General features: G+C 44.7%; 1 protein-coding gene across 1 annotated transcript; it reads left to right on the forward strand.

The window, feature by feature from the left end:
- Positions 1–23,373, forward strand: EPS8L3 (EPS8-like 3). The gene is made up of 19 exons (XM_006866001.1): positions 1–31; positions 208–272; positions 2,159–2,317; positions 2,598–2,747; positions 2,854–2,909; positions 3,332–3,424; positions 3,485–3,525; positions 3,611–3,726; positions 3,910–4,030; positions 4,115–4,176; positions 4,399–4,473; positions 4,858–5,006; positions 8,900–8,984; positions 9,220–9,248; positions 10,390–10,576; positions 10,787–10,906; positions 11,219–11,292; positions 11,764–11,896; positions 23,197–23,373. Exons 1-19 carry the CDS (start codon positions 1–3, stop codon positions 23,371–23,373), a joined length of 1,923 nt encoding a protein of 640 aa, XP_006866063.1.
- Positions 23,374–23,383: the final 10 nt, after the last annotated feature.

Consider the following 23,383-nt stretch of genomic DNA (forward strand, 5'->3'; position numbering starts at 1 on the left):
ATGTCCCGGCCCAACAGCAGAGCCATTTACTGTAAGCTTCCCCTCCCAGCTCCCCAACCTCCATTCTTCTCCCCTCCCTCCTACATCCTCCTCCAGTCTCCCCCTCTCTACAAAGACTCCGTCTCACTGCCTGCAGCTGTTCACTTCACCCTACCCCACTGCCCCCACAACCTCCAGCCCTCACTACTGCCCGCCTCAACCCCACAGTGCACCGGAAGGAGTACTCCCAAAGCCTCGCTTCAGAGCCCAGCTTCCTGCAGCACAGGGTGGAGGTGAGTACCCTGAGCTCCAACATTGTTTCCCAACTCAACCCAACTTTGTCTCATGTGCCCACTGTTCTGATAAAAAAAAAAAAAAGTAAAAGACATTTAAGAAAAGGTCCAGCTGCAGAAGCCAATAGCCTGCCCCAGACAACAAGCCTAACAGAGCATCTGTTACTTGCCAGGGAGGGGAATGGGGACCTGCAGAGCAGGGCGGGACTGCCTATCTCCAGGCAGGAAGAAATAGAGATGTGGGCCAGCCTCTGAGCTGCCCTACCCCCTGCCTCATCAGTCCCCAGCCCAGAGAATTGCTCTTTGTCCTGGAGGAAGGAAATGTGTGAGGTCAGCAGTCCCTGAGAGAAATACAGAGCTCCTAAAAGGAGTCCTGGTGTAGCGCTCTGGGTTAATGAGCAAGACTGCAAAGCCCTTTAAACTGCAAGATCAGTTGTCCATGCTCTAGGCCTGAGCTCCCAGATGCACATGGATCAGCATGTTGTCTCTGGACCTCCCCAAGGATGACACTAGTGCTGGGGGATCTAGTTGCTTGAGGGGCTGTTGACACAATGGAGAAAGCACAGACAATGAGGGTGTGGCTGAGGCAGAGGACACACCTGGCCAGCACCCCCTGTTAAGGCTCTAATGGAGCAGAATCAGGGAGGGACCTGGAGTTTCCACAGGGCATCAGGGATATGTAGGGCTCCCAGTCAGCTAGAGGGAGGCCAGCAGTTCTCAGCTCATGGCAGAGGAGTACAGCAGGCAAGTGCAGGAAGAGACTCTTCAGGTTTGCTCATAATGTCCAGGTTCCTTGAACATGCTGAAGTGTGATCTGGGTCCCAGGGGCAGGAGGCAACCCTCCAACAAGAAGCTGCAGGCAGAGGGCAAGGGGCAAGACAGGTAGTTATGACATCAGCATTTGGCTGTGAGAAGGCAGGGATCTCCTAGAGGAGAGTGAACCACAAGTGGGCAGGGACTTGAGTAGAGACTGAGATGGGGAAAGGAGGAAAAAGGGGGACTAGCACAAGAAGGAAAGGCATTCCAAGTCTGGGGAACAGCATGAACAAAGGCATAGAAGCAGGAATGCTAGACTCAAGTCAATGAAGAGGAAGACCAGGCTGGCAGTGGGTACCCAAAGAGAGCAAAGAGAGCCCGGGACAGAATTTTGAGGGCCCTAGTGCAAACTCTGGTAGAGTAGTGGTTACGACTTGGGCTGCTAACCTCAGGGTCAGCAGTTCAAAATTACCAGCTTCTCCACAGGAGAAAGATGAGGCTTTCTGCTCTCATAAAGATTTACAGCCTCGGAAACCCTGTACAGGGTCGCTATGAGTAGGAACTGACTCCATGGCACATAACAACAACAAGTGTGGTGCTGTGAACTCCTAGTAACCCATCTGCTCCATGGAAACCCTATGGCACTTAACAACAAGTGTGGTGCTGTAGGATAGGCACTGGACTGCTAACTATAGGTCTGTGCTTCAAACCCACCAGCCACTCCTTGGAAGCCCTATACAGGGTCACTATGAGTCAGGGAAAGCTCAATTGCACTTGACACCCCCGGAGGAGTTCAGGCTTTATTTGTTAGGTCGTTGGAGTCTACACCCTCTCCCATCCAGTCCCCTGAACTGTCCTGGACTGTTCTGAGCCAGGACTGTCCTTCCTTCAGGGTCCGAAAAGCTCTCATCCAGCCCTTCGGACCTAGCCCCAGGAGCACTCTCCTTAGCCTGCCCACCTCTCCACTGACCCTGAAACTAGCCCTTGAAGGTTGCATTATCTAGAACTGTCCCTGCAAAGAGTCCAGGGACATGTCTACCTTCTCTGCTACCTCCTCCACCCTCGCCACCACCCCTGATCTCCCTTCTCCAAACCTGCTCCCAGCCCTGGGCCTACTCTTCCCCTCTCAGCACCTGATGACATGTAAGCTGGGGACTCACAAGGTCCGGGAGCCTAAGGATGCCTTGCAGAAGCTTCAGGAGATGGATGCGCAGGGCCGGGTGTGGAGCCAGGACTTGCTCCTGCAGGTCAAAGATGGCTGGCTCCAGCTGCTGGACATCGAGACAAAGGTCAGCTCTCCCACAAAACCCAGCAACGGATCACAGCCAACCTGGGCTGTACAAAAGCAAGTTCCAGCCTCTTGAACTCTATCCTCCATATTTAAAACATTAGCCACCATCCCTCCATATACCCAGACTTAGGTGGAGAGCAGGGACAGAGACATAGGGGTAAGGCTAGATGCTACCCCAGTCCCAGACAACCATGAGGGCTGGAGCACCCCATGTCAGGAGCTCCCGGAGTCAAGCCTCGTTCTCAGTGATCTCACTGCCAACCTCTCTGCCTGGCCAGGAGGAGCTGGACTCTTATCGTGTGGACAGCATCCAGACCATGGATGTGGCACTCAACACCTGCTCCTACAACTCCGTCCTGTCCATCACAGTGCAGGATTCAGGCTTACCAAGTACCAGCATTCTGCTCTTTCAGTGCCAGGAAGTGAGGGTGAGCAGCCAGGGTGAGGTGGGGAGAGAGTGTATGTGGGGGACCAGAGAACAACGTGCCCTCTTACACACATGTGTGCATGCCTACCTGACTGCTGCTTCCTCAGGCAGAGCTCCTGAAGACCAGCCTTCAGAAGGCCTTAGAGGAAGAGCTAGAACAAAGGTAGGCAGCCTCTGCCCCATCCCCACCTATAGAACCTTACAGAGCTCAGACCTGGCTGGCCAGACCCAAGCCCCACATCTTGGGGATTCCGGAAGCTATGACAGAGCCAACAGGAGCCTGGAACTGGGGAGTTGCCACCTGGGGCCAGAGCATAGATGGGCATGGGAAAGAGACTAGGGCTGGGCCCAAGGAGCACTAGAGGCTATCCTTGGAGACTGACAAGGGGGCTGAGACGGCCCAAAGGTTGGTATACTTGGTGGTAGAAATGCAGGTGCATCAAGGAAGGACTCAGATGGAGACTAGGAAAATGTGGGGTGGGTCCTGGAAAGAAGTGGGGGTGCTCCTGGGTCCTAGGCAGAAGTTGGATGGGACCTCTCCCCAACATCCATGTCCAAGATGTGTTCCCCATTGTATCGCCATAGACCTCGATTTGGAGCCATTCGCCCAAGCCAGAACAGATGGAGGGGGTCTCCTCTAGAAAGACCACTCCCTCTAGACCGGGAACCCCCTCTGGAGCGGACACCCACTCTGGTTCGGGGGCATTCTATAGAGTGGCCATCCCATCTGGACTGGAGCCCAGCTCCAGAGGACCCCCACAGGAAGACACCAGAGCACAGTAAGTTTAGGTGTGGGAGCAGGTAAATGACATTTTACATGAAAGATCCAGAAGGCTCTGAGTCCACAGTCCTATTAAATTGCAGGTATGCCACCATCCCCAAGGCCCCTGTCTCATCACTCCAGTGCCCGAGAACCAAGAGCTCACACTCTACCTCCTCCAAGGAGGTCCCCATCTCCCGAGGACTCAGAGAGGGATGAGGTAACTGTAGATTGTCAGGGATTTGCTAAGACTTTCTGGGCCTGTGGGCCAGGATGGCCAGGGAAGCTTGGCTTGGCCTTGGGCTGGGCCTGAGTCTGAGGCTTGAGGTGGGATAGGGGTGGGGTTGGGAGTTCCAGGGTTGGGACTAGCTATACTCAAGGTCATGGACTGTTTGGGGCCCAGGAGATACTGAGACACATCCTAAGGGACATTGAGCTGTTTGTGGAAAAACTGAAGACAACCCAGAAAAAGACCAGCAGTAAAAAGAAGAGACTGGGGAAGAAAAAGAACAAGGATCAGAAGGGTGAGTGATAAGGGCCAAGTTAGAAAAGTGGGGAGCAGGGAGAGGAGGCTTGGATGGCCTGTGACCCACAGCCCTCTCCAACAGGGCTGACACAGGCAGAGTACATCGACTGCTTCCAGAAGATCAAGTACAGCCTCATCCTCCTGGTAGATGGCTTCCCAAAAGTTCCCCACTCCATCTTCTTCCCCTTTCTTCCCCCTCTACCCTCCTGGTCTCGTGGACCATCCCAAGCCTTTTCTTTCTCCAGTTTATTCCCCTGGAACCTCCCCTTCTCCACTCTTGGGACTTTGGGGGAGTGTCAAGCTCCCAAGCAAGACCCATGAGAATCTGGGGCCCTTATGGTAACAGGCATTGCCCTATGTCCCCAGGGGAAGCTGAGCAGCCAGTTGCAGGAGCCAAGCGCCCCAGAGTTCATGCATATCATCTTTCAAACTCTGGAATCTGTGAGTTGGGGAAAGACAGGGAGGTAAAGAGGGACAGGCTGAAGTCAAGATGCAACTGAGGGAAAAAGGGTGGGGGTAAGAACAGGGGACATGGGGGAAGGGCAGGGGACAGAGGGAACCTTTGAGCCTACCCCTTGCTTCCCCAACACATCCTCTTCCTTGCCCCAAGACATTATCTCTGGTATGCACAGCATGCCCCAGTAGTCCAGATGGGCTGGGATAAGGGCTCTGAGAGACAATGGGAGGGACAGCAGGCCTGAGGTAGAAGGAGCCACTCACAGGAGGTATTTCCAATGTGGGAAGCCAGGCAGTCTGGGCCCTTTCTCACCTCTGTTTGGCCCTGTGGATGCCTAAGCTTCCTCACATCTTCTCTCCCTCCTTCAGATTCTGACCTACTGCCCTGAGTCTGGTCTAGCAGCCCAAGTGAACTCACCGCTCCTCACCCCCAAAACTATAAACATGCTGAAGTCCTGTCTGAGCGCCTCTGAGAGTGACCTCTGGCAGAGTCTGGGCAAGGCCTGGACCACCAGCTGGTGAGTAAAGACAAGGACTGAGCAAGGTCAATTCACTGGGGATAAGGGGCATGGGGCCAAGGGATAGCCTATTACTGGTCACAAACCAGTAATCTTTTAAAACAAACTGTGGACTTCTACATGGAATTGCTGAATTTTCACTTGGCAAAGTGTTAAAAGATGAGGCTTTCTGCTCCCACAGAGATCCAAAGCCTCAGAAGCCATAAACAGGGTCACTGAGAGTTAGAACCAACTTAACAGTACTTAGCAACAACAAGTGTGAAAAGTTTAAAAAAAGAAAAAGGACACCTACTTACTTCACCACCAAAAAGGCCTTATCTCAGGGGAAAAACCAGTCCCTTCTGAGAAAGGAGAGTTGGCAATCTTCTTCTAAAATATTTTCTCACTGTGCCAAGGACAAATTTAAAACTTTGTCTCAATGCAGCCAAGAATTCAAGAATTAATGTCAAAGATACTGCAGTTGTAGCATCAGTAATACTTGGTAATCCAATTGGCTAGAGAGTAGAGAGAAAGAGGTATTCCAAGGCTGTATAACTGTGAGATGAGCTGCTGGACAAGAAGGCCAAACTGATGAATGCAGTGGGCAGTGAGGGGTGGAACCAGCATGGATATATTGAGCTGAGGTACCAGTTGAACCCCACCAAAACAGGTGGCCCAGCCATTAGGAGAAATGCAACATGGCAAAGTAGATTTGAGAAGTCAGTAGAGAAATGATAGTTGGAGCCATAGCTAGAAGGGAGAATCCCCAGAATTCATTTCAGCGAGAATACTTTGCACTATTCCATAAGAGAGCAGAGCTGTGGGGAACAACTGCATGTAGGTAGTAAGAAGAGAAAGAGTTAAGGAAGCAAAGAGAAATTCCAGAGAGTTAAAAGTAGAACAAAAAAAGCAGAAACATGAAAGCCAAGAGAGAAAAGGGTTTCAGAAAGACAAAGACGTCAACGGGGTAACAAACCAATTTATCTAATAAGTCTTTTGCCTGATGACCAACTCTTTTCAATTCAGCTCATTAACAGGGTTTTCGTTTTTCATCCAGTCTATCTAAAGACATGAAGCAATTTAATACAATTTATCTTTATGAGCTCTCTTGGGTCAATCATTAAAAGGAAATTTTATGGATTTTGGACCTCCTATCTCGGAAGTGTTCGGTTGTCCAGAGTGCTAAGGATAAATCCTAATGGTGTAAGCATGTCTTGGTGCACAATGACTACCACTACCTTGCTGGGTTCACAGTGTCTATAGGGTCAGCCATGGTAGCCATCTAATGCTAGAAAGAGAAGAAAACAGAGTTTCTGCCTTGAACCCAAATAAGAGGATCCATGGCAGACCCTCAAATACTGACATTCAGTTGCTTACACACCGAGTAACATGTTGGATATACTATTTGTGTCTCAAAATCCAGCCCTACTCACTCAAGAATTTAAGACATTAGAAAAAATAGCTCAACAGATACAATTTAAAAGGATACCTCCACAAAGGTACAAAACAACTCCATCATTCATAAGATAGTATATTTGATAAATACTATTTTAAATATAAAATTAAGTCAGATGTGCCCTTTGAAAGACATTTTCTAATTTCCTAAAATAACAAGAAATGAATGAATAAAATGAAAGACACAAATTCAGACGATAGAAAAACTGAAGATGAGTTAAAACCTCTTAAAAGAGTTATATTTTAAGAAAATTACATTTAGGTGACTTGATTTTAGGCTGATTGACCCAAAGGTAAAATGACACTAAATGCTGTGGTCATCCAGAAGGATGTAGACCATATAAGGCCATTGGATTTGGTAATCAGGAAATTATCAAGACTTTAGACAAACTAGCTTCAGTACAGTAATGGCAGAGGTATAAGTCAGGTTGCAAGAATTATGAAAGAAGCAAGTGAGATGTAGGCAAAGAATATAGACACATTCACAAAGAGCTTGATGAAAAGGATAGCTGCTGAAGGAACTTGTGACTGGGTCAAAAGAAGACCTGAGCATGTTTGTAGGCCAAAGAGAACGAGCCAATTAAAAAGATGCAGAAGAGGGAATCATTCATTTGTTCCCTTTGAACAAACATTTATTAGTGCTTCCTATATGCCAATCACTAGATAAGCACTAGAGTGCTAACCACAAGATTGGTGGTTCAAACCCACTAGCTGCTCCAAGGAAAAACATGAAGCTGTCTACTCCCATAAAGATTTACAGCCTGGGAAACCTTAAAAATAGCGTGGCTATGAGTCAGAATTGGGTTTGGGTTTGTTGTTGTTGTTGTTTTGTATTAGGGATACAGGCCCCACAGTGTTCAGTAGGGTGAGAAACAGACAAGACTCCTGTGCAATAATCCAGGTGAGTACCAAGTTCATTGGCAGGATTGGTGTTGTTGTGAAATGCTGTTGAGTCGACTCCGACCCATAGCGACCCTGTATAGGGTTTCTAAGGAGCAGCTGGTGAGCTTGAACTGCCGACCTTGCAGTTCAAATGGCTTTGCAGTCTGGCGCATTAAACCACAGCGCTACACCAGGATAGAAGACGAAATATTCACCTCTGCCCCAGTGAATCAGGGAAGGCTACTTCCTCAAGGATGTCAGCTTGAGGACTAAGGTGCACCTGACCCAAGCCATGGTATTTTCAATAACCGCATATGCATGTGAAAGCTGGACAGTGAATAAGGAAGACTGTAGAAGAATTGATGCTTTTGAGTTATGGTGTTGGAGGAGAATATTGAAAGTGCCACGGGCTGCCAAAAGAACCAACAGATCTGTGTTTGAAGAAGTGCAGCCAGAGTGCTCCTTGGAGGCCAAGATGGCCAAATTTCGTCTCTCATACTTTGGACATATTGTCAGGAGGGACCAGTCACTGGAGAAAAATATCATGTTTGGTAAGGTGGAGGGTCAGAGAAAAAGAGGAAGACCCCCAACGAGATGGATTGACCAAGTGGCAGCATTGATGGACTCAAGCATGGCAACAGTAGTGAGGTTGGCCCAGGATCGGGCAGTGTTTTGTTCTGCTGTGCGTAAGGTCACTATGGGTCGGTACCGACTCAATGGCACCTAACAACAACAACAACTTCCTCAAGGAAGTGAGTGTGCATTTTTCCAAGAGACAACTCACAGCCATCAAGTGGATTCCAACTCGCAGCAACCCTATGGAACAGAGTAGAACCACTCCTTAGGGTTTCCGAGCCAGTAAACCTTTACAAAAGCAGACAACCTCATCTTTCTCCTGTGAAGAGGCTGATGGGTTGGAACCACCAAACTTGAGGTTGGCAGCCCCCTGATTAACCCAGCTGGTAAAATAGAATATTCCAAGCAGAACAAACCTAGAGGCCACAAAGAGCAAAGTTGCCTGGGGCCTGTGCAATGAAAGGGAGGCTGAGCAGACAAGGACCTGCACCTATCCCAGACTCAATCCTTGCTCCATCTTACAAGTTAAGAGTTCCACAAACTTTTTAGTTAGAAGGCTTTCTTCTGGCTGTGGAACTAAAAAAAAGGTGATGATCCTCAAAGAGCCATCAGCCCTACACTCTGGGTGTTGGTGGTGGTTATGTGCTGTGGTGTCGGTTTCGACTCATAGCGACCCTGTAAAGATTTCCGAGGCTGGAAATCTTTACGGGAGCAGAAAGCCTCATCTTTCTCAACACTCAGGGTACTACACTTTAATCCAAACTCTTGATCAATGTGATTAATGCCCAGCACATTCTTATGGAATTAATATATTTCCCTCCCATGGGATTTGCTCATGCATAACTGTTTGTCTCCTTTGTAGGTGTTCTCAGGCCTTTTCACCTATGTACATGGTCCATTAAACAGGAGATCCCTGAGGCTAGGCCCTGTCATCTCCTCCCTCTCCACATCCATAAGCCTGGCAGACAGTGAATATGAATGTGGTTTTGCTCTCCCCACAGGGCTGAATGGACAGACAAGGAGCCCCCACCCTACACACCCACATTCTCTGATGGTTGGCAGCCTCCAGAGCCCTCCTTCAACCAGGTAAGGGAATTTTATCACAGAGCCATACCCAAAGCCCTGATCTCTAGCTAGTTACTACATTCCTAGTTCAAACTATGGTTATATGACAATTAAGTGGTGGGTGAATTCATGTGGGTACCATACCTGTATGGTAGGGAAGTAGGGAAGGGGATAAGGCAGCTTTGTGTGTATAGACTGTGGTTCAATACCCCAGCTGATTCTTTCTCTTGCTCACTCTCTGTTCTGCCCTTTACAGGCACCCCTAGGATACAATGACTCCTTCAGGTATGCCCTGGGCTTAGTAGGGACCACATGGTCCTTGGTGGGGATAGGGTGGGAGGGCAGGTCAGAGCTGGGTCTTTTATAGATCTCTGGATCTCTATATCTCAAAGACCCTCTGGGCTCTTTTTTAACCAGACACATACAAATACATCCCTCCCCTATACTGGGTGCAACAAGTAGTTATTTTACCCTCCTGGCTCCACTCCCTTTCTTTTGATATTACCCATACACAATTCTAACTTCCCATAGGGGGCTTCAAAAAGTCCATGGAAAAAATCCATTCTCTTTCAATTCTGCTTTTCCAAGAGCTTTTTGAAGCCCTCTCATATATAAAGGGGAGTCCTGGTGTGGTGCCATAGGATAAGCACTCGACCTTAAGGTCAGTTTGAACTGCAATGTCGGCAGTTCAAACTCACCAGCCACTCCTTGGAGACCTATACAGGGTCACTATGAGTCAGAACTGACTCGATAGCACTTAACAGCAACATACAAAGGGGAGCATGGTGGCTCCATATAGTAAATATTGGACTGCGAACCACAAGGTCCACAGTTCAAGTCTGCCAGCCGTTCACACAAAGATTTGAAGCCTCAGAAACCCTATACAGAGGTCTCTATGAGTCAGAACCGACTTGATGACACTTATCAACAACAACAAATGTAAAGTGCTCAGCAGTGATCAGAGCAGAGTTTCAATGTAGAAAATTCTACTGTTTGAATAGTCTCCATAACTCAGCAAAATTTCAAATCATCCTGCCTGCAGAAATTCCCACCCCACGGCCTAGCTATCATTTCCACTCTGGAAGCACAAAATTCACCACCAGGCTCTAGGAATGAGACATCTGGGGGTCTTTGGACTGGGATGGTGATGGAAGTGATGTGTCATATAGTTGGTTCTGACACACAGTGAACCTGCATAGAGTTTCTGAGGCTGTAAATCTTCACAGGAGCAGAAAGCCTCATCTTTCATCTTTCTTCCATGGAACAGCTGGTAGTTTTGAACTACTGACCTTGAGATCAGCAGCCCACCTCATAACCACTACGCTACCAGAGCTCCTTCTGGACTGGGATAGGGGTTTAATTTCTGAGGTCCCACTCTCCAGCCATCCTGACTCTGTTTGTTGACCAAGGGGGGGTGGGGTCCTAGGTTAGGGAATGTCTCATACTTTGCTCAGGAGGAGACATACAACCATGATTCTCAGCCCAGGAACCCCAACCTCCTCCTGTTCTTTAGCTCTAGACCTGCCAAGCCAGCCCTGAAAATGCAAGTCCTATTTGAGTTTGACTCTAGGAACCCACAGGAACTGTCTGTGGTCCAGGGGCAGGTGTTGGAGGTGAGCAAGGGGCCAGAGGCTGGGAAAGGAGGTCATGGTTGGTGGCAGCTACAGGCAGCCTGGGTGGAGGTTCTGGATATGGGGACTTCCAGGATGGGTGGCCTAGAGAAGGAAAGGGGAAAGGGCCTGGAGGGAAAGGTTTGCTGGGGAGAGGGTGACCTGACTGGACAGAGACCCAAAAAAAATGACTCAAGAACTGACTCTTGGCAGATTCTGGACCAGAGCAAGCGGTGGTGGCTTGTGAAGAATGAGAAGGGACAGAGTGGCTACATTCCCAGCAACATTCTGGAGCCTCTACAATCAGGGAGCCAGGGCCTGTCATCCCCTCGGGTACTACCCAGCCTAGACTATCCCAGGAAGCCACATACCCTGAGTTAGAGGTAGAGGGTGAAATTCAATGACAAGGAGAGGAGAGAGTTCTGGTTAGGTTTAATCAATATTACTGCATGTTTCCTGTGTGCCAAATTTTATCATGCTGGGCCCTGGGGCCAAGGCAGAGGACAAGACAGGGTCCCTGCCAGACAAGCAAACTATGAAGTGAGAGAAGAGATTTCATAGACGTTCAGAGAAGGGACCCTGGTCATAGTGATTTGGGTGGCCATGAGATGAGACGGCTTCTGATCTCCATTCCCCAAACTCTAGGCTCCAATGCTTCGACTCAGCTCAAAGCCTGAGGAGGTCACCGCCTGGTTGCAGGGAGAGAACTTCTCCAGTTTGTGAGTTATGAAGCCCCATGGGTGTGGAGGGTAATTTCCATAAGGGGCTCAGATAATAATCAAAGAATCACATGTCCTGACCTCCAATGTGCATGACAGACCCACAGAGCTGTCCCTGTTGCGTTAAAGAAATCAGAAGGGGTGGGAGCTTTCCCATACCTAGGTTACAGGTTTCAATGCGGAACCCCTGCTTGGTGAGGGCAGCAAAGATGAGGGCAGTGAACTCAGTAAGAATGTAAATGGCCAGTTAGTCATCACTCCGCCACCAGGAGACTCTCTTTCAGTGAACTTTTCCTTCAAGCCTGGCAATCCTGAAATTGGTTGAATCTTACTCCTTCATTCCTGAAACCATATTCCATGAATTCTTCTATAATCTCAACTTCCAAACCCAAACAATCCCTTCTTTCCCCCAGATAGTCAGGCCCAGTGTCCTCCCACTCCACTGATGGCTTCTGTTGCTTTTGTTCACAGCACAGTGAAGACCCTTGGGTCCCTAATGGGAAGCCAGCTGCTTCACATGAGACCTGGGGAGCTACAAATGCTGTGTCCAGAAGAGGCCCCCCGGGTCCTGGCACGACTGGAAGCTGTCAAGAGGATGCTAGGGGTGAGAACACCCTGACTTCCATTGTTGTTGTTATTGTTGTTATGTGCCATCGAGTCAGTTCTGACCCATAGCAACCCTGTACAGGGTTTCTGAGGCTGTAAATCTTTACGGTAGCAGAAAGCCTCATCTTTCTCCCGTGAAGTGGCTGGTAGTTTCGAACTGCTGACCTTAAGGTTCGCAGCCCAATTCGTAATCACTACGTTACCAGAGCTCCTTGTGTCTAATCCTCCCTGTGTGAAAGTGAGGGTGGTGGGTGGACAAGTCAGCAGGGACCAGCCTTGGGGTGAAACCAAATGTGGCAGTACGGGCACAGGATGATCCTCCAGGGACTTGATTTCATGTGCTCACGCAAGGCTTGAGTTTCTAAGCTAAGTATTGTCATGAGCTCTGGGGTGCTCACCTGACATCAGCCTTATCCAATTTTTTTTATTTTCCCAGACAAATCCTTAGGCACCAACTCAGGCACCTTTAAGACCAGGGTCCTCTCAGAAGCAAGATGACAGATCTGATATCCTTTAGAATCCCAAGAATTCCTCTTCTGCATCACCAATTTTCCGTGAACCCCATACCCTTGCTCACACAGGCTGAGCAGGCCTAAAGGTCAAGACAAATGATGCCCTTTCTTGCTGTGCTGTGAGCTCTCCCCAGTTGCTACCTATTTATTACATCTCTTTCCTAAACTAGGAGCTAAACTTCCCCCTAGACTCGTCAAGACCACTCAGTCTCTCTTTTTGCCAGTAAAAGCACCTTAAAGCTTGATATGTGCCTCCCTTGTCACTTCCTATGGATTATGGGGTGGTGGTGGGGTTCCCCAAAAGCAGGGAGTCAGGAAGGGCTGGGCCACTGCAGCAGCCCTGTGACCATCTTCAACAAGATTGTATGAATGTGAGTGGGAATTCCTTCCCACTGCCACTTGGAGCTGAGAGCCAGAATTCAAGAACTATAGTCCATAAAATACCAACTGACAGGGATGGAATCGTCACATCATGGATCAATCCTATCACTCTATACAAAGGGCTGATAGGTATGGGCAACTTAGACATTGGCTACCTAAAATGGGGAGGGAGGGCAATAAAGGCACGAAGTGACCTGCTTACAAGTTTTCAAGAGGGAGTTTAGTTTCAGAGTGTACAGGGAACAGTAGAAACCCCACTGAATAGTTTTCAACTTGTCTAGGTGTGTCTGGTGAAAGGAGATTGGGATAAGATTCTTATAATTCAATAGTAATTGTTATCAGGACTAATTGTGACTGTCACAACTGTAAAGGTTTTGTAACATAAAGTGGGGAGTAATCTTATAGTCCGGAACAGAGGACCCTAGGACCATCAAGGGAGAAGAGCATGAACGGAATGTGGGACCCTATCCAGAGAAGCAGCAATACCAGAGATGGAGGCAGAGATGATGACATGGAGAGATAGAGCAGCTGAGGACTCTAGACTCATGGAAGAAGAAAGGCTATGTGCTGGCGGCCAGAAGGCAGGCTTGCAGAATGTGCCATTTGGTTGTTAAAATGATTATATATTCTTTAGTGTTTCTGTGTACATTCAAAAAATAAAAAATAAAAAAAAAAATCAAGGAATAGAAGCAAATACTGTTGAATGATGATGCATGGAGGGGATTGTAATCATTGCAATGAATTGAAATACAACAGGATGAATGTAAAACCAATGTTCTCTCATGTAAACTATCACTCAATTCACAATAAAAACGTTAAAAAAAAAAGAAAGAAAGGAACTATAGTCCAAGCTCTCCTTACTCTTTTTCTAAACAAACTCCAAAATAAGGCTAACTTCCCCTGTTTATCCTTCTGAAGGCATAACACTCCACCGGAGCACAGAACACTGGGCTCCCAGCTGCAGGTTTTAGTCAATCGCATTGACTTCCGATTTGAAGCACACATGGGAAGTGCACCAGGCGCTATTTGGTAACTTCCTCTTTTAATATAATTTTTTTTCCCTCCCATTGAGTGGGCTAACTTAAAGTTCACCCCTCAGCTTGTCCTTTAGCGGCAGAGCATAAGGAACACGGGATTAGAAATCAAAAGTCCACCAACAAGCTATGCAAATTATGTCACAACGCATTTCTCCTTGCTGGGTCTCTGCTTTCCCAGCTGTTAAGACTTTGGACTCTGTGGTTTCTAATATTTTTTAGTGAAAGTGCCCTTTAAGTTTCCATCTCAAAACTGTCATGGGTCCGCCTACGGTGGATTCCTAATGAGGCAGAGGTCAGGCATGCCTCCAACCTTCTTTACCCTTTTCTAACACCAACCCATCACTCCACAGCTCTCTGTTTCATATACCCTTACTTCAGCTGTTCTAATGGAGAAAGACAATTTCCCACACTCCAACCAGGGAAACTAAGGACTCAGGCTCAATGTGTCCTATATGGCCTTGTTTGGGAGACCAGAAACCTTCAAAGTAACTTCTAGATGACTTCCCTCTCCCAAGCCTCCATAGCCAACCGACAAAACCTGTCTCTCCCACACTGAACTGTGGCAGATTTATACTCCTTTCCATCCTCATGGACCCTGCTTAAACTCAAGTTTGTCTCTTCCCAGGACTGCAGAGGCCTAACAGATGTCTTACTCTTCTCAAGGTTACCAATGACTTTGAAGTTGCTACATTTAACTGTTACTTCTCTGTCTTCAACTTACTTGCCAGATCAACTCCATTTCATGAAATTGTTCACTCTTTCCTTCCAACATCTTCATTTGGTTTCTAAGACACCACATTTTCCTGCTTTTCCTCTTTCCTCACTGATCATTCCTTTTCAGAATCCTTTCCTTATTCTTTCTCATATCCCTAACATGTCTCATATCCTTACTGAGCATTCCAGAACACTTCATTGTACTCATGAGGAACCTATACAAAGATAAAGAGGCAGTTCAAACAGAACTAGGGGATACTGGATGGTTTAAAATCAGCAACAGTGAGTATCACAGTTGTATCATTTCACCATACTTAATACAATATGTATGCTGAACAAATAGTAAGAGAAGTTTTTGTGAAGAAGAACATGACATCAGGATTGGAGGAAGACTCATTAATAACCTGCAATATACAGATGGCACAACCTTCCTTGCTAGAAATGAAGAGGATTTAAGATACTTACTGATGAAGAGCAAACACTACTGCCTTCAATATGGATTGCATTTCAACATAAATAAAACAAAAATCCTCATAACTGGACCAATAAATAACACCAAGATACACAGAAAAGGCTGAAGTTGTCAAAGACTTCATTTTGCTTGCATCCACAATCAACACTTACAGAAGCAGCAGTCAAGAAATAAAATTACATATTGTATAGGCAAATCTGCTGTGCAAGACCTCTTTAACATATTCAGAAGCAAAGATGTCAGTTTGAAGACTAAGGCATTCCTGACCCAAGCCATGGTATTTTCAATCACCTCATATGCATATGAAAGTTGAACAATGAACAAGGAAGATTTTAGAAGAAAGGATGCACTTGAGTTATGGTGCTGGAGAATACTGAAAGTACCATGGACTGCCAGAAGAACAAACAAATCTGTCTTTGAAAAAGCACAGATCCTTTTGGAAGAAGTAAGGATAGTGAGACTTCATCTCCTGTGCACTGGACGTGTTATCAGGAGGGACTAGTCCTTGGGGAAGAACGTTTTGAGTGGTAAAGTAGAGGGTCAGCAAAAGAGAGGAAGACTTTCAATGAAATGAATTTACACAATGGAAGCAACAATGGGCTCAAACGTAACAACATTGTGAGGCTGACACAGGATCACACAGTGCTTCATTATGCTGTGCATTGGGTCACTACGGGGTCCTAGGGTAGCACTGTGGGTTAATGCGCTGGACTGAAAAGTCAGTCTGAACCTCAAGGTCGGCCATTCAAGCTCACCAGCCGCTCCTCAGAAACCCTGTACAGGGTCGCTATGGAACCAATGGCATTTGACAACAACAACGACAGGGTCACTATGTGTCAGAACAACTCACTGGCACCTAACAACAACAACCACGTCCAATTGTTGATGTGCCACAGACAAAACCCTTAGTCCTCATCTGACTAGTCTCACTCTCATGGTGGTCTTACAGTTTTAGATGTTGTATATACAGCGATGCTGTGTCCCTCTGCCTTGTTTTCCACCCCTCCCACAACAGTGGCTTGATCCCTCACCTCATTAAGGCCTTAGTTTATAGGCTAACTTCTCAGTGAAGTCTTCTATGAAGACACTATTTAAAAACACAGACCTGAGGACTTCTAGCAAGATTGCAGACTTGGCAAACGCACTTCCCAGACCCTCTACAACAAAGATACAAGTGACCAAATGAAACAGACATAGGTGAAAATTCAGACACCTTGAACTTCAGAGAAAATGTCGGAGAAGTGGATTGAGTGATTGTTGGGAGACACAGCTGAGCAGGAACAGCAAGAGAGGGAGACTGACTCATGAATTGCATGCCAGACACAACACGAACATCTTGTGAGCAGCTTTGCTGACAGGAGGAAGCTTGGCAGAGCACATTCACACAGTGACAGGAAAGGAGCCAGCAAATGAGCCCTTACAGTCCAGCCACAACCATACCCTCTGCAGCTTCACCCACTGGGCAAGAGCCAATGCCAGCTCCTATGCCACCTGATCAACAATAGACAGCAACCAATACCAGCCAAACCCACCTTAAACTGAGGTGCACAAACAGCAAATGAGAACAGTGCACACACTTCTGTTCTCTAATTACACCCACAGGAGACAGTTGGTGCGAGTCTAAGAATATGACAACACACAATCATCAAATAAATACAAATATGACAATCCTACTATGCCCCAGAGATGACTATTTTAGCTCACACAAAGAAACAAGTGACAGTGACTCAAACAAATTATCCAGATGCAGATCCAAAAAAATGTTTCTGAGGAAGAAAAGGTATTGGAACTAACTTAAAATCAATTCAAAAGAATGATATTTAGATGCCAACAAAGGCTTGACAGGTAACTCTGGTAGTGTAGTGGTTATGATTACTGCTGCTAATCTCAAGGTCAGAAATTTGAAATTACCAGCAGTTCCAAGGGAGAAAAATGAGGCTTTCTGCTCCTGTAAAGATTTACAGCCTTGAAAACCCTAAACAGGGTCACTGTAAGTCAGAACCATGTCCACAGCCCATAACCACCATCACCACCACAAAAGATAGACAGAAAGATTGAGAAAAGCAAGAAAAGTGCAGAAGAACTTTAGAAGAATTCAGAAAAACACTAGAAGAGCAGACAAAATAAATGCAAAATTTTAAACAATGTAAAACCTGTGATTAGAAATCTAGATGATTAATACTAAGATTTCAGAAATGAACAATAAATTGAAAGGGCAAAGTAGTAGATGTAAAGCAATGGAAGCCTGAATTAGTAAACTTGAAGATAAAGCTCTCAATACTAGTATACTAGAAGAACAAAATCAGATAAAAGAACAACAACAAAAATAAAATCCAATTAAAAAGCCTATGAGTTATGTGGGACTCCATGAAAGAGAACAAGTTACAGGTGACTGGAACTCTAAAATAAGAAGAGACAATGAAAAGCACAGACAAAATTTGTTGAAGGGTTGTTGGAAAACTTCCCTAACATCATGAAAGACAAGAAGATAAGCATTTAAGAAGCAGAAAGAACCACAAATAGGATAGAACCCAAAAGAAAATCACCAAGACATATCATAATAAAATTTTCCAAAACCAAAGACAAGGAAAGACTCTTGAGAGCATCTCAGGAAAAATGAAAAGTTACCTACAAAGGAGAACTAATAAGATTAAACTCTGATTTCTCAGCAAATATCATGCAGGAAAGAAAGCAATGAAATGACTTACACAAAGCCAAACTTTGAAAGAAAAAAATTGCCAACCAAGAGTCATATATCCAGCAAATTGTCCCTCAAATATGATGGTGAAATTAGGACATTTCCTGATAAATGGAAATTAAAGAAATTTGTATTGACCAGACCAACTTTACAAAAAATACTAAAAGGTGTTCTTTGCACTGAGAACCAACTACATCAGACAACAACCTGAGATTACCATACATGACCACAAAACCTAGAACTCAATTCAGATATAGAAGTATTTGAAGAAAACTTTGAAAAAATTTTGAAAAAAAATAGGGAACAAGAGATATCAATATATAATGAAGTCAACTACAAAGCAAAAAGAGGGAATAGTATAGATACTAGGAAGTGGCTAGGAAGCCAAGTAGATTTCAAAATAAAACAGATTGCTTTAAACAGGAAACAAAATAATAAATTACAGAGTAACCTCAAAGAAAGTTAATCAAAATAAAAAAAGAAGAAAACCAGAAAGATTTAATAAACATTAACACAACAGAAGTAAAGAAAATGACAAGAAAACTCACAACAAAACGAACTCAGTACAGAAAATTATGTGGAACAAAGAAACAAGCAGCACCAAACACACACACACACACACACAAAAAAAAACATACAGCAAAATGACAGCAACCAATTCATACCTTTCAATAATTACACTGAATGTAAATGGATTAAATGCACCAATCAAGAGACAGAGAGAGCAGAATGGATAAGAAAACAGGATCCTTCAATATGCTGTCTACAAAATATACATCAAAAAGATAAAGACAGCCTAAATGTCCATCAACAAAAGAATGGTTACGCAAACTTTGGTACATACAAAACAATGGACTACTATGCAGCCCTGAAGAATAACAATGAATCTGTGAAACACCTCACAACATGGATGGACCTGGAGGCCAAAATTAGTCAATCACAAAAGAACAACTATTGTATGAAACCGATATTGTAAAAGTTAAGAAAAGGTTTCCTTAATAAACAATCCATGATGGTTACAGGGGGAGGAGGAAGGGAAATTTTTTTAGAGGCTAGAGGGCAGACACATGTTAACGTGGGTGACAAGACAGATAATATACAAAAGGGAGGTTAGAAGAGGGAAGATGAAGGTAATGGGAGACACAAGGAGGAATGTACTAGTTAAAGTGAATAGAGATAAATGCTGTTAACTGTTGTTAAGTACTGTTGAGTTGGTTCCAAACAATAGAGACCCTGTATAGAGCTTCCAAGGAGTGGTTGGTGAGCTTTACAGTCCAGTTGGTACGTGGATGGAATCTTAATCATTGTAATGAAACAAAGTCTAAGATTTGCTGAATATAAAACTGATGATCTGCTCTGTAATTCTTCACTTAATTTCACAATAAAAAGTTGTTTTGTTTTGTTTTTTTTAATGAAACAATAAAAACACAAATTCTCTCCCTGGTGTGAACCCCCAACTCCTATCCATCTCTATCCCTTTCTCTTACCTGCTTTACTCTTCTCCATGGCATGTGTCTCACCATCTAACGTATTGTATATTTAATTTTTTACTTGTTTCTGCCTCTTCCCATCAGAATACTAACCTTTCTGAGGGCAGGGATTTTTTCCACTGTTGAGGTTCAATTCATATTTCTAGCACCTGGAAATTGTGCCTCCCACAATAGATACATTAATAAACATTTGCTAAAGTTTTTAATGAAAGAAAAACGGCAGTGTCTTCCCTGTTCCATTCTAATCTACACAAAGAAACTAATTTCCTTGGAAAGTCCAACAATATCATTGACCTTAGTAAAGCAGCCAGTACTGTAGCCACTAGGTACCTACAGCTACTGAGCACATGAAATATAGCTAGTTTGAAGTGAAATGTGCAGTTGTTGCTGCTATTAGGTGCAACCAAGTCCTACTCACAGTGACTGTATATACAACAATAAAAACTGCTCAGTCCTATGCCATCCTCAAAATCATTGCTATGCTTGAGCCCATTGTTGTAACCACTGTGTCAATTCACCTAGTTGAGAGTCTTCTTTTTTGTTGACGCTTTACTAAGCATTATGTCCTTCTTCACGGACTGGTCCCTCCTGAAAACATATCCAAAGTATGTGTCTCACCATTCTCTCTTCAAAGGAACATTCTGGTTATAATTCTTGCGTTACATATTTGTTCATTCTTTTGGCAGTCCATGGTACATTCAGTATTCTTTGCCAACACCATAATTCAAATGCATGAATTCTTTTTTGGTCTTCATTACTCATTGCTCAGCTTTCACATGCATATGAGGCAATTGAAAATACCATGACTTGGGTCAAGTGCATGCTAGTTTTTGAACTGCCATATTTGCTTTTTAGCACTTTAAAGTAGATTTTTTGCAGCAGATTTGCCCAGTGCCATTTGTTATTGTTAAGTGCTGTCAAGTTGGTTGCAACCCTGTATAGGGTTTCCAAGGAGCAGCTGGTGAACTTGAACCACCGACCTTGCAGTTCAAACTGACTTCACAGTCCAGACTGCTGCTTCCATGGATATTGATTGTGGATCCATGCAAAATGAAATCCTTGACAACGTTAATATTTTGTTTATCATCATATTGCTTATGGTTGGTGGTTACGTGCCGTGAAGTCAGTTCTGACTCATAGTGACCCTGCAAAGGGTTTCCAAGGCTGTAAATCTTTACAGGAGCAGAAAGCCTCATCTTTCTCCCGCGTAACTACTGGCAGTTTCAAACTGCTGACCTTGAGATTAGCAACCTGACTCGTAACCACTACACTACCAGAACTCCTTCATATTGCTTTTAATCTTATATTAACTACATGTTGAAATATAGCATTTTGGATATATTAGGCTAAATAAACTACATTATTAAAATTAATTCACCTAAATTTTTGGTAAGAAACAAAAAATAATAATAATGACATATGTGACTGACGTGCAATACAAGTATATTTCTATTGGACAGAATGACCTAGAGTTCCCAGTGGACACAGAGAAACATTCACATTCTCACTGGCAAGCAAGGCCCTCCACAGCCTGGCTTCAATATGTTTTGCTAATGTTCTCTCTTTCTCCACCCTATCTACAAATTCATAAAACAGCCTAAATCTAGAACTCTCACTGTTCCTTCCATATACACTAATATTTTCCACATTTCTGCATTTTGAGGGTGGGGTAGGAGTAAGGAGTTAGGGTTAGGACTGATTATAGCTAGTTTTTGTTCAGCTTTAGGATTATGGTTAGGACTAGGGTTAGTGTTTGGGTTGGGGATTGGCCTAAAGCTAGGAGTAAGGTTTGGTCTAGTTTTAGGTTTACAGTTAGAATTCTTTTTATTTATTTTTTCTTGAATCTTCTTGATTTCCTCTTCATTCTAAGTTCTGAACTACATTATTCCTTCTTTTTATTTTTTGTGGTGGTTGTGTTGCAAACTGGTTTCTTTGTTCCCCATTTCTCAGTCTTGTAGGTTTGCTTTACTTTGAATACTCCTTTACCTATGGTGAGTTCTAGGTGACATTGCCATGTATGTTATTCTCAAGTCTTCTCTGCTATTGCTGTTGCTCTTTCCAAAGAATTCCCTTCAGCAGTTTTTATAAGGTTGGTCTGGTGTTTGGAAATTCTTTTAATTTCTGTTTACCTGAAAATGACCTGATTTTGTCATCATATTTGCTGGGTAATTTTGCTGGGTATATAATTCTTGGTTGGCAATTCTTTTCTTGCAGAGTTTTAAATATGCTGATATCTCATTGCCTTCTTACCTAAATCAGAGTTTAGTCTTACTGATTCGCCTTTATATGTAACTTTTCATTTTTCCTGAACTGCTCTCAGGATTCTTTCCTTGTCTTTAGTTTTGAAAAGTCTGGTTATGGTATGTCTTGGTGATTTCCTTTTGGAGTCTCCATCCTGCTTGGAAGGCGCTCTGGTAGCAGAGTGGTTACAAGTCAGGCTGCAAATCACAAGGTCAGAAATTGGAAACTACCAGTCATTTCACAGCAGAAAGATGAGGTTTTCTGCTCCCGGAAAGATTTACAGCCTCGGAAACCCTATGCTGGGTCACTATGAGTTGGAACTGGCTCCACAGCACACCATCTCCACCATCCTGTTTGGAGTTCTTAACTTCTTGAACAGCTATCTTCTTCTTTTTCATTACAGAAGTTGTCTTCCAACAATTTTGGAGACTTTTCTCTGTAGTTGTTTTTTGGGATTTTTTTTTTTTTTTTTTTTTTTGGCTCTTCCTGTTAAGGAATTCCAATCACACAATTAACTTACTCCTCTTGATAAATCTTAGGCTTTCTTTGAATTTTTTAATTATTTTTTCTGATATTTCCTCTAACAGATGAATATTGAGAGGTTTGTCTTCAAGCTCAATAATTCAACCTTTCATTGATTCAATTCTACTTAGCCCTTAATGGGCTACTTCTTAAGTCTTAGTATTAATTTTCTGGCTTTCTAATTGCTGCTTTTTTGTATAGTTTCCAATTTTTCATTTATTTTGCCAGTTTGTTCTTGTCGTGTTTTCCTGAATTCTTTTAAATCTGTGTTCTCCTTGCTTTCCTGGATCTTTCTCTCCAACCGTTGAATGTCCGTAAGTATCATTCCTCTAAATACCTTAATCAAGTAGGTCTGATACCATTTATGGTATTACACTTTGTGCCTGTATTTTGATCACTTGTTTGAGGCACTCTGTCTTGTTTATTTGTGTAAGCTGAAATTGTTTTCTCAGAGACAAAATTGATGATTGTATGTTAGTGTGTTCTCAGGCACTCATCACCTATCTCCTGGTGGATGTGATAGAGACTGGAAATGTGAACACATTTCTCTGTTGGCTGTTTGTGTAGGGTAGTTTAGGGCAGTGGGGAGATTCACGTGCCTCCAGAAGCAGGGATGGCGGTGCCCCACCCCAGACAAAGCCAATGCTATGCAGAAGGAAGTGCCTTTGGGTTGCTGAGAGCAGAGACTGGACATGCTCCTTGGGACCAGGAAGACACTTTACAAGGGAGAACGCAACCTGCTTGCCACCAACCTCCAGACGCTGATTCCTGCATTCCCAAGGCCCAAGGCTTATCCTCGTTCATGTGCCTACCTCTTTAAAAAGTTTTCTCAGCACCACTGTCTTTTCCATCTTTACGAGAACTTTCCCTCCAGAAGACTTGGGTGAACCCTGAGTTTTGTGTGTTTAAAGTTTATCCCTTTCCTCCCCTTAAACACACACCCTATCAGGGTGCCCAAAATATCGTCTCCTTGGTGGTCAGAGTTGGTCCTGACGCTTAAGTTTGCCCTTTACTCAGAATTTGGTAGATATTCATGCCGTGAATCTCACACTACTCGGATTACTGGGTTCTTACTGCCTGAGCCTGTGGCTCTCTCCCTGCCCTGACTGGCACTAAAGTGGACATCTTTGGCTTGGAGGGGGTGGGGTTGGAGTTGGAACGTGGAGCGCGCGAGGCCACAACCACTAGTTCTGAACCGTCAGGCAAGATCTTCGCAGGACTTCACCTCTAGGTGGCCACACCCCCGAATGCCTGCAAGTACCAGTCGCGCAGGCGCGTGGCCCTCGAGATGCGCGTGAAGGGAGGGGACGCGAGCGAGGGGCAGAGTCAAGACAAACACGTTGGTCCCGCCTACTGTGCCGGATATAAAATTCCCTCACCTGAGCGTGGTGTAAATTCAGCCAGCTGAGAAACGGAAG

The sequence above is a fragment of the Chrysochloris asiatica genome, unplaced genomic scaffold (assembly GCF_000296735.1).
Source record: "Chrysochloris asiatica unplaced genomic scaffold, ChrAsi1.0 scaffold00085, whole genome shotgun sequence".
NCBI lineage: Eukaryota > Metazoa > Chordata > Mammalia > Afrosoricida > Chrysochloridae > Chrysochloris > Chrysochloris asiatica.